The sequence below is a fragment of the Pezoporus flaviventris genome, unplaced genomic scaffold, assembly GCF_033815535.1.
Source record: "Pezoporus flaviventris isolate CSIRO_AGI_PZ_B2104156 unplaced genomic scaffold, CSIRO_AGI_Pfla_v1 ptg000100l, whole genome shotgun sequence".
In the NCBI taxonomy this organism is placed as follows: Eukaryota; Metazoa; Chordata; class Aves; order Psittaciformes; family Psittacidae; genus Pezoporus; species Pezoporus flaviventris.
Window position 1 is genome coordinate 3,530,230 of NW_026892648.1, and position 16,121 is coordinate 3,546,350.

Genomic DNA, 16,121 nt, shown 5'->3' on the forward strand with positions numbered 1-16,121 from the left:
AAAGAACAACGGATAATGGGCACACATTACTCCTGGGGAGATTCCAACGGGACACAAGGAAAAGTTTTCACAATGAGAACAATCAACAATTGGAATAACCTCTGCAGGGAAGTGGTGGATTCCCCAGCAGTGGACTCTTAAATGTTTGCTGTACAAGGTGCTGGGACATCAAAGCTCATGCTTTGCCTTGAAAGGTTGGACCAGATGATCCTCAAGGTGCCTTCCAACCTGGTATTCCCATGGCAGGGGTTTGTAATTAGATGCTCTTTAAGGTCTCTTCCAACCTGTTCTGTAATTCTATGACAAACCAGAGCCTGTCCCAGGGTGGTGGAGTGTGAATGGTGGGAACGGCTCCTGCAAACACACAGGCAGGTTGTGACTTATGCAATAAGTTCTGTCAGCAAACAAAAGAGAGAAAATCAGGAAAAAAAGAAAAACAGGAAAAGAATAATAATAAGAAAAAGAAGCAAAGTACCGAAACCCCCAACCAAGTACAGCTGCTCCTTTCCTGAGGTACGGACACTGCCGCCCTAGCTCCAGGCAGCGGGAGGGGACCCTGTCTGCCTGCCCGGGGCTTCCCACCGGCACACGATGCTCCCCGGTGCCCGGTCCGGCCCGGTCCGCCGCTGGCGAAGGGGCTCCCGTTCCCGCTCCCCCCGTCGCAGGCCGGGGGTCCCGGCCGGTTGCCGTGGTGACGGCTCTGGCGGCAGCGGCGCCCCCTATGGGCCGCCTCGGGGTGGCAATGGCGGGTGCCCCGCCCCTCCCCTCAGCGGCGAGGACCCGCCCCGCTGTGGGTGCCGCCGCCGCGCCCGGCCCGTGGAGCGGGAGGCATGAGGAGCGGAGCCGGGGGCGGCTGCAGGGGCCGCGGCTGAGGCGCGGCGGGTGCCGCCATGTCGCTGCTCTGCGTGCGAGGTGAGTGCGGGCGGCGGCTGCCGGGCGGAGCGCGGGGGGTGCCCGGTGCCCCGGGAGAGCCTGACACCGGCCCCGTGCCCCGCGGGAGGCGGGCAGCACATGAGGTGCCGTGGTCACGGACGGCGGCTGTGGGAGCGGGGACAGGCTCGGGGTCGGGAGCGATGCCAGGGAGCAGCGGTCCCGCCCGCTGCCGAGCCCCGGGAGGAGCCGTGTTTGACTTTGGAGGTGGTTTGGACGCGAGGTGAGGCGCTGCCGCGGAGTGAAACCGCGCTCGCAGGAGCAGGTTGCTGTCACGGGCTGTAGCAGTTGTCACTGTATACTCACCCATCACATGCCTTACTGTTTCACGTACTCTGCTGGTTAGATTCTCATCCTGCTAGCGAGCTTTGTTCCCTTGCAGAACAGGTTACTGAAAGGCAGCACTTTCTGGATTACAGCGCTAGCGGCTGCTCCCTCCTCTGCGGTTTTCAGTTTCTCGCTCTTTTGTGCCAAAGAAAAGAGTAAAATCCCTGGGGAAAGCCACCTGCCCGGACTGACGGTGCTGGGACGTGCCTCCCGTCAGCGTTCTGTGCTGAACACCGCGGTCACAGGCTGTCCCAGGGAGCCAGCCGTGCCCTGCGGCTTTAAAGTGTAGTGTTAATGTTCTCAACGCCTTTCCCAGGTACGATGAAATAACTGGCACCCGTGTGCTGCTGACAGTTCAGCTCTGCTTTCGCTTGCATCAGGTGGTTTGGTAGCACCTCTTCACTCAGCTGCTTGTCACCTCTTTGAATCAAAACCCCTTATTTTGCTGGTGGTGTTAATGGAGCATCCTTCAGTGTGCATTATTCTGGGGAGAGCGCTTTTAAATTAACTTTCAGCCCTTTTGTTAATCATACATCGTGTCTAAGGAGTTAGAGGTGTGCAAGTGTGAAGTTTATCTTAAAAACGCTTTTGATGCAATTCTGTGTACCCTTGGAAGCACAGTTAGCATGTCTGGTCCAGTTTGTTTTGAAGGCTTTGCCAGAATGTCTTCACTGAAGGTAATTCTGACTGGCTCAGAGATTCTTCTCAGTTACAGGTGTTTCTTCACTTTTTTGGTGGCTTACCCTCAAAGGGTTCTCAGGGTGTCCTTTAAAGAAATGTGGTGTTTAGAATCATAGAACGGTTTGGGTTGGAAGGGACCTTAAAGCTCATCCAGTTCCAACGCCGTGCCATGGGCAGGGACACCTCACACTAGACAGGCTGCTTAAGGCCCCATCCAACTTGGCCATGTGAAGCTGACAGTGTTAAACATGTGTACACCATCTACTAAGAGTAGTGAAAGAATGTGAGCTGGAGGATTGAGTTATTGGAACTGTCCTGCCTTTTCAGGTTATTAATTCTTGGTCTGTAGAGTCTTTGGGACAAAAGCATTTCAGCAGCCTGGAGCGATGTGCTCTCCTGTTTGGCTTTTTCTTTGGTTATGTGTAAAGAGCTAAAAAAAGAAAGTTGAGGTGGCTGGTGACCATGTGTGATGGAGAATTATTGTGAAAATTGCGTCTTTCATTTCCATCTGCTGTGCTAAGATAGTAGAAAATACCAACAGTAATTTAGATAGATGACACTGAGCAACTTTATTGTAGGGATGCAGAATGCAGTCAGTTTACTGAACTTGAAGAAATGTGTTTTCTGAAATAGTTGTGACTGCAAGAACAAGCTGATGAGATCTCACAAGTGTGAACTATGGAACATGAAATGGAAGTGTGTTGAGGTAGAGCAGTCTGAAGAACAAAGCAGTTACCAGAAGAATGGATACAAGAAGAAGGCTTAATTGACACTTCTTTGGAAAAAAAATCCCCATCAGACTGAAAGCCATATCTTTTGTATTTTCCCTTCCCACCAAAATGAACTAACCTTTCTGAGAAAGCAGTGCAGCTACTAAAAAAACAGCTGGAAAAGCTGCTTTTTAATATGAATATGTTAAAAGTGGTGCACACTTAAGACTGCATAGTAGCATGGGGTCAGATGCTGTAGACCTGGGATTAAAAAAAGAAAGACAATTAAAAAATCTTGTGAAATAAATGTAGGTGATTGGGGCACTGTTAATAGCCTCTGAATTGCAGTTCAACAGATAAAGGGAAATGTGGAAAAACCCGTAAGTAGCAGTGTAACAAGAAGCCTGGCAGACAGAAAGATAAATTCACTGATTTATTTCCCCCCCTCCCACTTGAATTACGCACATTAATAGTATTTTAATGAATGGCTAATCTAAAACAGCACACACCAAATGTGTCTGTGTGCTGCCTTTGTGCTTGAAAGAGCTGCTAACGTACATGGCTTCTTGATTCATGGTTTGCAGTACATTTCTTTAACATTTTCTTCTTAGAAAACAGGTTGGTTTGGTTTTGTTTTGGGCTTTGGTTGTTTTTTTTTTCAGAATTATTGAGCTGTATTTGCCATAGAAGTACCAGACAGAAAATCTAAGCTCAGAGGAACTGTGAGTTTGGGCTCACCTGCATGTCTTCAGAGGATGTCTAATCCAAACTAGTCATTTAGGATCCTGCAATAGCAATGGAGAGAAATGTGTCACTTGCTGCAACTTCAGAACTTATCTTGGGATAAGAAGGACTTCACTGGAGAGCTGCAGTCTCTCCCCAGTCACTGTAGGGGAAATCTTAGATGAACCAGGACCAGATGCCCAAGGTTGTTGTGGATGCTCCATCCACGGCAGTGTTCAAGGCCAGGTTAGAGAGAGTCTTGGGTAACATGGTTTAGTATGTGGTGTCCCTGCCCATGGCAGGGGGTTGGAACTAGATGATCTTAAGGTCCTTTCCAACCGTAACTATTCTATGATTTTATGATTCCATGTGTGAAGTGAGCCAGTGATAACAGGCTGTTACAGGAGTAAATTAAAGGACTCTTTTGGAGTAGAAAAATAGGGGAGGGCGTAAGTGAAGTGAAGGAGAAAACAAATCCTGAATATTACATGACTGAGGCTTTTAGGGGAAACTTCTCCGTATTTTGATTCTACTGCTAGAGTGCAAAAGAGATTGCATATACTCCTGTTTAGAGCAGCTGTGTCTGGATTATGTCTGGTAATCTTTTCTTGGCATAGCTTGCTTTATTAGTTTGCGTTTAGTGTTGTATTTGTGAAAATAGTACATATTAAATAAAATTGTTCCCGCTGAAGCAGTCTAGTCTTTCATACCAGTCTTGCATTGTTAAATTTCCTTGGCCTTCTCTTGGAAGTCTTGATTTTACCTCAGATTTCAACTTAATGAAATTTATTCTTCTCAGCACAACTTGCAAGGGTTGTAGCAAAGGAGGATCCTGCTGAAGTTGTATCACCCTGTCATGGGTGCTCTGTCATCGGTTCCTTTGCTCTGTTTCTGTTGTTTTCCTGAGATATCAGACCCTTTCAGTTGCCCACTTTTATTACATCTTACTTGGTCCACAGCTCTTGCTCTCTCAAGATAGCGATGGTTCCCTTCTATTTTACCTCCTCTGTGCTTTATAACAGTTTATGCTGTCTCTTCAGTGCTGTTGTATTCCTAACTTCTTGTCTTCCTGACTTCATTTGTTATACAATTCCCTTGTATTCCTAACTTCAAGTCTAACTTGTCTTCCTAACCTTATCCATCTGATAACTGTACTAATAAAAACCATGTTTCTTTGACTGATACCTTGCCTGTCATCTTCACTGTGTCAATGTCTGAAATCCTTTGCTGTTGCAAGGATATTGGCAGTAGGGAGCTTCCCTCATCCCTGTACATGGTACCCGGTTTAATTCCCTGAGGGCATACTCCTTTTGTTTAATGTGCTTTTGTCTTGGGGCCTGATCCGCAGTATCTGTGTGAGATTTGGCTGCCTGAGGTATGTGGGAGACTGAGTTAGGTGACCTCTTCTGGTCTTGCACTCTAAAACTTTAAATTAATGACTGCTGTATGAAATTACACTGTCTGGATGTCTCAGATGTTATATTTTTTTACCTACTGTTTATTTTGCTGCTGCTCTGAAGAGTTAGAAAAGCTTGTTTATGCAGTTATCATTTTATCAGAACAGTTGGAGTGTTGGAATACTACCCAGTGAACTTAGCTGTGCGTCCCTGTATTGCCAGCAAAATTCATGTTCTAGTGCCTGCCACCAGATTCAACTCTGTTGACATCCAAATGAAGGGAGTGAACAGGGAAAACGGAAATGGATGTTAATAGTAACAGAAATATGGGGTCGTCTTGTGGGGTACTTAGAAATACCCATTACTTAGAAGCTTGGTAGTCAAAACATCAGGGATTTTTTTTTTTGTGTTTAAAGGTTTTCTTTTCCTCCCCTGATGCAATAATCTCAGGCTTACTCTGGTATTCTCTGTAAGGGTGAATGCAGTGCCTCCAGCTCTTTCTGTCTCAAGGGTGAAAGTCTCTAGCTGGAGCTCCCTACATTGCACAGAACTGGAAAAGAAACCTTGCTTGTCTTTATGTAGATCAAAATGGAAAAGAACAGAATTAGACATTAAAAGCAGTAGCAGAAGCACAGGTTATAAAGGTGGGATATTAATAAAAATATAATGCTTCATGAATAATTTGCATTCATGTAAATGTTATGAACTCCTTTTCTCTAGCTATAATTAGTCAGGAAGCTACTGGTCTATGTAGTGTTGGAACAAAATAAAATGCATTAGAAATCTGGATAGTAACATGAAGATAAAAGTCTTTGCTACTAAAGGACCTTCTTTTCACTGAGACTTAAATTTGGGGTTTGTAAAGTTGTAATTGATGGCTTAATTGAAGAGAAAACCTTTAAACTTTCAAGTTGCTTCTGTTGTTAAGTAGGAATGTTTAAAACCTACAAACCACGTTTGGCTTGTGATGCATTCATTTCCCTGTTTCAGACCATTGCTCCTTCAGTTTTGGATGCTGTTGCTGCAAAAGCTTCAACAAACAGTGTGGAGTCTTCGTTTTAAATATTTGGGAACTAGGAGGTACTTGACCCTCCCTTGTAATTTTCAGTGGGATGAAGGAAAAGTGCAGGAGTTCCTGAACTTTAATAGCATCTGCTTTTTTTAACTCGCTTGGTGACCTCTCAGTTGACTCCTTTGCTTGGGGATCTGCCAGGTCAAACTTTAATTAAAGTCATTAAAATACTGTTTTAATATGCAACAAAGTGCTGGATTTAATCTAAATGCTGAAAGAGCCTGTTTTTGTACTGTAACAGCCTGAGAGGTAGTTGCAATTTACATAATGGCGTATAAAGTCCAAGCAAGCGAGACTGCTTTTTTTAAATCCAGGACCTTATTTCAAATATTTGACTTGGAGGCATGTGAAATACGTATGACTGGTGGCGAACGATCCTTGTGCAAGTTTCCTTTGAAATTTCCTCCTGCCTTTTTTTTTCTTGCCTTTTTTTTTTTAATGCCTTGTAATCAAATGTTACTCAATATTTTGAGAAATACTTGAATCAATTGGTGAAAGCTGTTCTTGATGCGTTTCCAGGAGAGCTTAAACCAGAGTAGTGTGCCTTGTAACTCTTGCTTCCTCTCCGGCTTTTTCAGATAGTTCACTGTGTGGTATTGCGAACAGATTGGGAACTACCATAGGGTTTTCGTCTGCCTTTTTGGCAGGTTAAAGCTTGTACCTGGCATTCCTGGGTGTGAAAGTGTGTGAAAGCAACTTGCTGTTCTTGTCTCTTGTTACATAGGACTCCTGTATTTTGAAAGGTTTCTCTTTAGCACCTGAGTTTGCTCTTCTTTGCAGTCTTTATTTTCTGACCATATTTATAAAGCTTCTATAGAAATGAAAATTGCTTTTAGTATTCTTGTGCTGATCTCATCATCATTAAGCAGAGAACCGAAACCTGCTTTATTCCTATTGCCAGCTCCTGCTTATCTTTACATGCATTAGCCATCTTTGCCAAGGACTTTGCTGAAATAATATTTTGCTTGTCTACTGTGACCTGTAAAATTTGGCAGATGCTTTCTATGGTATGGATTCCTATCGTGTAGGTATATCCTGGGTGTTTGGATCAGTTCTATCTGCATTTAGCAGGATTTCGGGTGTTTTTTCTTTTCTCTTAGGCCCTCTTTATACCTGACTAAGCTAGTGTGCATAATGCTGCTTTTATTATTTGCCTCCTCATTGGCTGCTGTGTCCTGCTTGATTTTTTTATAAAGGGCAAATGCCCATTCTAGGAGCAAAAATGTCAAAAAAAGGAAGGCATTTGCTATGGGACCCCCCAGTAATCATGGCTGGTATCTCAAGTGGCTAACCATTGCCCTGTTTCACTGCCTTTCCACCATATTATGTCATTTACATGTTAATGAGGCTGTCCTGCACTAGCGAGTCATACGTCTCAAAAAATTCTGCATGTTGAATCTGTGCAGTATAGATCAGCCTTTCCAAATGGGTATTGAATAGTAGGCATTGCTTTGTCTGAACTTTAACTCGTTAGACACTTCAGGCACTTGCCTGGTGTTCTCTGTCGTCTGTAGGTACATCTCCTCCTGTTCTTCTTGAAGCCTGTTTTCTATTCTCTCAGGATGCATTGAAAACAAATGTCACTGGGCTACAGACTTTGCCATCTGAGTAGCAATTATCTAGCCCTTCTGATTTTTACTATTTCCATCTTGGATGTACTGTCATTTCACTTACCAATGGGCTTGGAAGTATTTGGTCTCACAGGTACTTGCCTCCCCATGGGCACAGGGCATGGATGCCTGTTGCTTCTTCACCATTAGCAGTAAAGTCAATTAATGGGATGGGAGGGCAATATCCTTATTGGTGTGTTTTTTTTTTTCTTTAACATAAGTTTTTGTTATATTTAATGCTCTTCCTTCTTCCTGCATCTAATTTCCTACACCCAACCTGTGTTGACACTATTTCTTTCTTGTTTATTTTACCATGGGTTACAGCTATTTGGGGTGGAATGGACTAAATCTGTACTTCTTGGTTGAGGAGTAGTTGCTTTTTGCCCCCCTAGAAAACTCTGAATAAATGGTTCCTGCATCTAATATCACAGTTTCAGTTTAAATTTATTCTTCTCAATCAATTTTTGAATAAATACCCTCAGCTTTATGAAATTCACCCCTCTGAAAAGTCCCTGTTTTGTTACTGGGGATTGTCTTTGGGCACACCATGTTCTATTTGATTTGATCACAGTGACTGCAGGGAACTTTTACATAATTGTTTTATAGAAGTAAATTGTAGTGTGGATCCAAAATAGTTGTTCTCCTGTTAACAGTTTTTGAGTTGGAATGCTTTTTACAAGTTTTAGAGGAACTGAAGAAGTACTTATAGGCATATGAACTCTGCAGCATTTCTCTGTTTAACTGTGTTTATGTGACTAATGCTGTCTTCTGTGAAGAGTTCACAGATTACAGTTAAATACAGAACTGAAAGGGAGTCGGCTACCTGCATCCAACATGGAAGCAGAGACCTTCAGCTTATGGAACTCCTGTGTTGAGAGAGAATTAAATCAAGGTTTTGCCTCACTCGTGTTGTTTGCAGAATTCACTTTTGCTGGCCAGACTTAAATTTGTCAATGTTTTAACATTGCTGGGCTGGGTGAGTGGGTTAGAAACTATGTTAAAGGGATAAAAACACTGGTTTTGTTTTGTTCCCTTTTTGCATTCCTTTCTCCTCTCAGCTGAACGTCCCATATGAATGGAAAGTGAATTGGACTGGATTGGCATGTTTGATGACAGATAAGAGGAGGTGTCTTTGTTTGAGATAATCTCTAGCCTAAAACTGTTGGAGTGTTTTAAAAGAAGTTTGGCTTCCAGCCTTGACCGTGTCCCTTTAAGGAATACTGGTTTTAACCGTATTACTTAAAGCTCCTGTGACTTAACTCTCTTAATGCTTTACAGCTAAATGCTCTGCTAAACAAGCTCCAGCATTTCCACCACAGAGACATAATTATTAGGTTTAAGGTAACTGCAGATTTACACTTTCGATTATTGACACGCTCAATGTTTATTTTCTTAGCTCAGGACAATGTAGTAATACTCAGTTTAAGAAACATCATTTAAAAAAAAGAATAAAAAAAATAAAATTAGTTACATGACTTCTTGGGTCACCCGTCTCTCCAGATGAAGTCTGCTGCATATACCTAACCTGCTGTTGTCTTTATTGGCCTCTTCCGAGGACAGGAGTTTGGAGCTGAGTATGGTGGCCCATTAAAACTTTCATTCTTGTGAGCTTTTATGGCAGCAGAGCGGTACAGGCCCTGTGGCAGGAATGCAGCTTGTTTGAATAAGGCAGTGTGAATTGATGAAGGGACAGCATCACCTGAAACCTGCTCTGGAGGATGATACAGGGCTGTTGTCCAAGTCCTGGGCTGGGAGATGTTTTTTTTGGCTTGGGAACAGACAAGAGTTGTTGCTTGAACTCCTTCTGTGATAGCAGATCTCTCCCTTCATCAGTTTTTGAGCCACTGGATGCCTGATCGAGGACATACAGCCTTATAAACTTCTAGCATAGGGAGCTGTATGCTTTATTCTGCTCTGTACTGATTGTTGGCATCCTGAGTATCACAAGATTACTTACTGTAAGGCTTTTTTTTTTTAATTTTCAGCAAATCCTTGACCAGATTGTTCAACAACTGCTGTGCAAATTGAGTTCTGTCAGAGTGCTGTGGATTTTTTAAATTGCTCTAAAATATGTTTTAAGGATATTTCAAAACTGTTCCATATAGAATCATAGAATAGTTAGGGTTGTAAAGGACCTTAAGATCATTTAGTTCCAACCCTCCTGCCATGGGCAGGGGCACCTCACACTAAACCATGCCACCCAAGGCTCTGTCCAACCTGGCCTTGAACACTGCCAGGGATGGAGCATTCACAACTTCCTTGGGGAAGTTATATATAAGAATATAGTCAGGAAGTGATGGAAAGGCTAGGCATGATGAAACTCTGGGTCGAATCTCACTCTAGCCATGTTGTAAACTGAAAATACCTGCTTAGCAAACATAGCAGTTTCCAAGGAATCAATCCATTCATATCTATTCGTATATATTCATATATGAATATGTAGTTATTTCAGTTTCTAAAAAGAAACCCTTTAGAGACATTTCCCTTTCCTGGGGGTTGTATAAACCTCAGAACACGTGTTCAGGAAACGTCCAGGGACTTCATACTTCCACTACCTGTGATGATTCATATTTAGTTGTCACAAAGTCTTCTTTTGTGACAACCACAGTCCTTTGAAAATGAAGTCCCTGTGGAGTGTTGTGACTGCCATTATACGCTGGAGATCTACAATCTGTAGATTCTGGAAATCTTCAATAACTGCTTTTTCTTGTGGGGCCAGGAAAACCAGGCACAAATTGAGATAATGCCAGGGTAGCTTATCACCTTGTGGGTGAGGAAGGAATCTGACTGCTGGGTAAACTAATACACACATTTTGTACACCTTGCCAATTTCAGGAGTTATTCTTCATCATGAGAATTCTTCAAAGGCAAGCAGACAGTGTTCTTCCTAAGATTATTCGGCGTCTGTGGAAGGCACGCTTCATGTGGCTCCTCTTTCAGAGTCTGAAGGGCCATAAGCTACTAGAAAGCTGAGACTGGCTTCAGTTTCTGACTTTGGAGCTCTGATGCTGCTGAAATCATAATGCATTTCATGATTAATGAGGTCTTGCTTGAACAAAATAAATACTTGATATTTTATAGATCAAACATCCCTCAACCTTGCACTACTGATCCGAACCTAAACTTGTAGCATGTATCTTGAATTTGGCACACAATGTGCATATGGATTGGTGGGGAGGGAGAAATGGATGTGAAACAGTAATTTTATTTCAGCCTTTTCCACCTGCTATAACTTGCTGAGTGTGGAAAATTTTACTAGATTTTGATACATCAAATTGAGTAAGTGGAGTCTATGTATGCTCCATTTTAGTAGGAGATTTTTTTTTAGGAGATTAACTGCTTATAAACGCTATAGTTATAAGGGCAGACTGGATTGTTGTAATAATCTAATACGTAGGACATACTAGATGTAGGACATAGTATTTTTTTAGTATAACTAGATAGAGTCTTCTAGAAAAATATCAGATTCCAAATTAAAATCGATGAAGGATTTTCTGTAGTTTTGGCAGCTTTATGTCATCATCATATGGGACAAATTTATGCTTTTTAGACTGAACTGGTGTTCTAGCTTCATCATCGTAACAGCAGAAGTTGGTTTGCGTTTCCTTAGGTTGGAGAATATAGTATGAAATTTGTGCTACTTGCTCTGCAAGTACTTAAGGATTTGGAAGGATGGAGTTTGGTAGTGTCTGTTACTTGAGTAGAGAGGTACGTGGCTGTTGCATTCTGACTAATCCAACTAGAATGACAAGTGTTTACATATTTTCCCAGGGCTGGAAAGAGATCAAGACATGCCATGCCTTATCGGACTGCAGTGTTAAATCAGTGTTTTGTTAATGCCTTGCCTGGGTTGGAGGAGCATGGTTTAACAGAGCTCTACCAACAAACCTTTTACTTCTGTTGTAAACTTGAGTTTGAAGTTACTGGTTTGACGCTTTTGTCAAAGATACAAAAGTGTGTTCAGGCTTTATTGGAGCAGAGCTGCAGGTGGTAGAAGTCTGAATACAGATGAATTAACCCCATGTATATGCATTGTAGTCTTTTAATCATAGAGCATCAGGAAAGAGCTGGTGTGATGAAATAGGGATTACATGGTCCTGAAATGACAAGTGACACAGTTACATAAAATAAACAGGGAAAAGCAATTTAATTAGTAGTGTTGAATCTGTTTCCAGGAGGGTGCAAACACGTTAATGTTATAAAGCAGAGTGGGGAGTTTGTGACTTAAAGTGGTATGAACGGGGCTGTTGAGGTAGGACTAGGAATGAGCCCTCAGGGTTAGCAGGAGCCATGAGGAGTAGGGGTTATGAAGGGAACAGAGACGTTGGAGGGGATGTCCTGTTCTGGAAAGAGAGGAATAAAGGTGGCTGGGAAAATTCCACTCTGTTGGTAATGCAGAATTGTAAAGCAGCATTAGTGTGGATAAAGGAGAACCAGCTGGGCTGAAATTGCATTGGGAAGAGCTGATCAGAGGTTTTTCTGTGGTAGCATGAGAGATCTGCAGCACGTAGTCCCAGATTTAAATGTGGGTAGAAATCTTGTAATATGGTTATAGGGAAGCACCTCTGGGTATTGTCACTGTGAGAGACTAACTTCCCACACCAGAGAATGAATGCTCTTGATAATGGCTGGGTACAGAGGACTGTTTTATCTGGCAGTTACGTCATAAGATAGTGACTGGAGCCATAAAACTGATGGAGTTAACTGTAGACTTAAAAAAAAACCCCTGCAAAACTGTAAAATGCTAAACTGTAGCTTTAAAAATCACAGAAGATGCTTCAGGGAAGCTGGGCTTAGAAGTGAACTTGGTTTCAGTGATCACAACCTAAAGTAATAAGTTAAACAGATAAACATGTAGACCAGCAGCTGTTGAGCCACTAACGAGACTGAAGAGGCTTTCTGGTGAAGTGAGGAACTTGGATACGGGGGAAGGCATGAAATACAGTGAAGCTACAGGGGTAAATATTAGCATCTCAAATAACAGAAGAGACTCCACCTAGGAAATAACCCCAGAGCTGATGATACACCTGATCATTGCGTCAGAATCTGGTGAGCAAACACAGAACCTCTGACAGGTGTGGGCAAAAATCAGTTTGTAAAGGAAGATGTATCTTGAGGACCAGGAAGTTCAGGGCTAAAGCTGTGGATTTCACCTCGGCAGACAAGGTGACATGTTGCAAAGGGTATTAAAACAAATAACAGAAGGTGCTTTGGTCACATGGAAAGGAGAGACAGCCTGTCTCGCCAATGAAGGAACTGGTACTGCTGTGCCAGGGACAGGGAGTTGGGTAAAGATGGTCAGGATGTGATTCCTGAACTGTAGGAAATGTCTCTTAAGAGGATGACACTGAAAATAATGCATAGATATATATGGGATAGGAGCAAAACTTTTAACACCTTGAATTTGAGTCTGGTAATCTGTAGCCCAGAGTGCTAAAACATGCAGCACTTGGAATCTGAACTCTCTTAGCAGAAGTTTAACTCCTGCTATAAGCAAGCAGTGGCATTGCCTAACTGGAGAACAAGAAAGGTAGTGTCTGTGGGTTGGTGGGAAGATAAGGAGATAGGTGATGATAATGGATGAGTATAGATCTTCCAAAGCAGGCAAGATGGTGATACTATGCAAGATTTAAAATTTTAAAGAGGGAATAATAAAAACTTTATAGATTGGTGAAAGCAGTGTGGAAGGCCACAGGATATAAAATACTGCGTGGGTTTGCAAGAGGACGGCTGTACTGGGACGACGGCTGTACTGGGACGACCTCTTGTTTCTAGTTGAAAGTGTACATCTGTTTGGACTTTCATAGGATCTTACAAATCACCATACCAGACATTTCTTTCTGAAGAAAGTAAGAATTGACAAAACCCATGTAAAGTGTACAGAGAACTGGTGGGAGAAGCAGATAGATGCCTTCCACTTACGGCATGGTAAGAAAAGGAGGAACGTGTGTGTCAAAGTTCGTTTTATGACAAGTCATAATGGCACAACCAGTTTGGAAGTAGATAAATATATGAAGGATTCAATGACCCTGCGGACAGCAATAATGAAAATATGTTTATATTATGTGGAACAGCTATTGTCCTTAAATGTAAATGATAAGAATTTCTGAAAAATGCAAAGCTGAGTGAAAGGAGAGGTGTTGGAGATGCCTGATGAATCAGCACCATGGTGCTGATAAACAGAAACTAATGGGATATGTGACTTCTGTCCATTAAGACCATCAGGAAATTAAACATGGGTGAGGACAGTGTTGACGTAAGGTACAGAAGGTAGAAGTGTGCCATTAATTGAAGTGCAAACTGGAAGTCAGGAGTGATTCTGAATGTCCTAAGTGGTACAGGTGATGAGAGAGCCAACATTAGAGGTGGTGACCCCAAAAGGCCCTTCCAGTCCTATGATCCTCACAGCACTAACTTTGTTAGGATGTGAATTACTGCTATGACAACTATTTGCTATAGATAACTGAATGCTAAGGTAAAGTTTTGATGTATCATCTTGCTTAGTTATAAATTTTAATGATAAAAAACTCCAAACTACATGTAAGGGAACTTGCTCATACTCAGTTGTTACCTAAGGCTGTTTATTTTAGTTAATGGTTTTGATTCTAATGGAATAGCTTGGTGGAATTTTTATGGAGACCCAAATGCAAGCATGGGTTTCAGGAGAATAGTCTTGTGAATAATGCCTGTCGTGAGTAAGACCCGGTTGTGGTTCAGTTCTCTCTATACATGTTGTGTTAAAACAAAAGTATTGGCAGTTGAGTGCTGATATGTTTGGGAGACTCAGCTCTTTCACGTGCTGTATAACTGCCATGGGGAGCAGCCATTTGGGTGCTTCTCCCAGGTGGAGTTAAACTCGTGTACTTGCTTGGGTGGTGGTCTCCAGGCTGGATTTTATAAAACACATTCTGTCTTTACAAACTTAACTTAAAAAATCCAAACACACCCAAACCATCATTTTCAGCTTTCTTCTTGGGGGATATAGTAAGTGATTAATGTCCCACAACCATAAGCAAAGAAAACCCAAAACAACATAAACAATGCAAAAATGCTGCTGCCAATCTAACTACGGTTTCCTATTTCTAATCAATCTGTGTGTGTCCTCCCGGGACCAGTGTTGTGTGAGCAGTCTGTGAATGCTGAGTAAACTCAGGCTGCCAAAGAATTATCCTGCAGTGTTCTGTTAGATCTTCTGTTCCTGTCTGGGACTTCCATTCAGTTCCTCTGTAACTTGTATCCTGAACAGTTCTTTTATTCATTCTTAATGCTCATAGTCAGCTTATTTCTATCTTCTAGATATTAATCTTTTCTCTGGTTTGTGAACTCAAGCAATTAAATATTTAAGTAACACAATATTTCCTTAAAACTGGTTTTCAAACTAGACCAATCCTGCTTCTTTATTTGGTACAGGAAAACACAGGTGCTGTTTTTTTTTCTTCTGGAAGCTTATCATTTGCAGTAGTATGGCAGGATGATTTTGCTTTTAAAAAAGAGTTACTGAATCCACCACAAATGTGCTGTTGCTTTGATTGAGTTTCTCTTTTGGTGAATATGCTAGACTTCTGAAGTTGAACAATGATATTTGCTAATATCTGTTTTTACCTCGATGCTTTTCAGGGCAAGCTGCTTGACAAGCAGCCCCTGTTTCAGTTGGCTGATTGCTTGCAATCCTGTAACTTAAATCAAAACTACCAGAAAATATCCCAGGGCTATGATTAGGTGGCAGTCACCTCTGCTGTTATTAGTCAGCATCTCTTGTTCCAAGGTGCATCTTGTTTGAACTAAATTTGAACAGGGAGTGTAGAAACCTGAGTCATTCAGGATTCTGTACAGATGACTTCAGTGTTCTTGTTGACTTGAGAAGAGAAGCACATGCCAGCCAAACGGAAAGCACACAAGTTGTTCTGTCTGCAATTCCTGTTTTTTATTCCTCGTTTGGTGCCAAGGAATAAACGTGTCTTCTAGCAACTGTTACCTCGCCATGACCAGGCTGTGTGATTTGACCTAGTAACTCTGGCAAGATTCAAATAACTTAACTGACGTTTTACCTGTATGTACAATGCAGCTGCATATGCTTTGTATCTTGGAGGAAATTGTTCTGTAAAGACATGGGAGGTGTATCTTGTTTTCAAAATAAAAACCAAAACAGCCTAAACAAACAAATTTTTCTACTGATCTGGTTTCTGAATGAGGTTTAGGTTTTCTTAATTTATTTTTATTTTCTCCTCTTTGGCTTTTGTTTGTTATGTTCAGTTTTAGTTGTTTTTGTTTTGTGGGGTTTTCTTTTTCACACTGAAGCTTCTCCTATAAACTAGCTGAACCATTGGTTTGTCAGGATAGGCCGGTTAGCTACTCAGACTGGCTCCCAGCAGACTTAATACATTATCAGTCTGTCTCTTTTCCTGCCTTCTGGTGCAAGGATGTGGCTTTCATTATGCATATTTCCTTAGTCTTTGAAAGCTGGGGACATATGTAAGTTGAAGTCTGGTTTGTGTAAAATTAAGTAGCGTGGGTTTTGTTCCCTTACTCAATTAAGGCATTTCCACTCACTTAAAATAATGTATTTCTGAACCTTATGGAGCTTGAAAGAAGGATAATTTATGCCACTGAAAATTTGAAGCCTCCTTTATTCTCTGGCCAACATTATTTATATCTAAAATTATTCTATATT

At 41.9% G+C, this 16,121-nt stretch overlaps 1 protein-coding gene across 3 annotated transcripts in view; it reads left to right on the plus strand.

Annotated features, from left to right (window-relative positions):
• Positions 1-759: 759 nt before the first annotated feature.
• UNC13B (unc-13 homolog B) overlaps positions 760-16,121 on the plus strand; it is a 212,763-nt gene continuing 197,401 nt past the window's right edge. Inside the window, exon 1 of one of the 3 annotated variants that reach the window (XM_061477266.1) lies at positions 760-912. In XM_061477266.1, the coding sequence (XP_061333250.1) occupies positions 891-912 (22 nt within the window). In that variant the 5' untranslated portion in view covers positions 760-890. The remainder of the gene's footprint in view (positions 913-16,121) is intronic. The other 2 variants (XM_061477269.1, XM_061477267.1) reach the window with 2 other exon arrangements.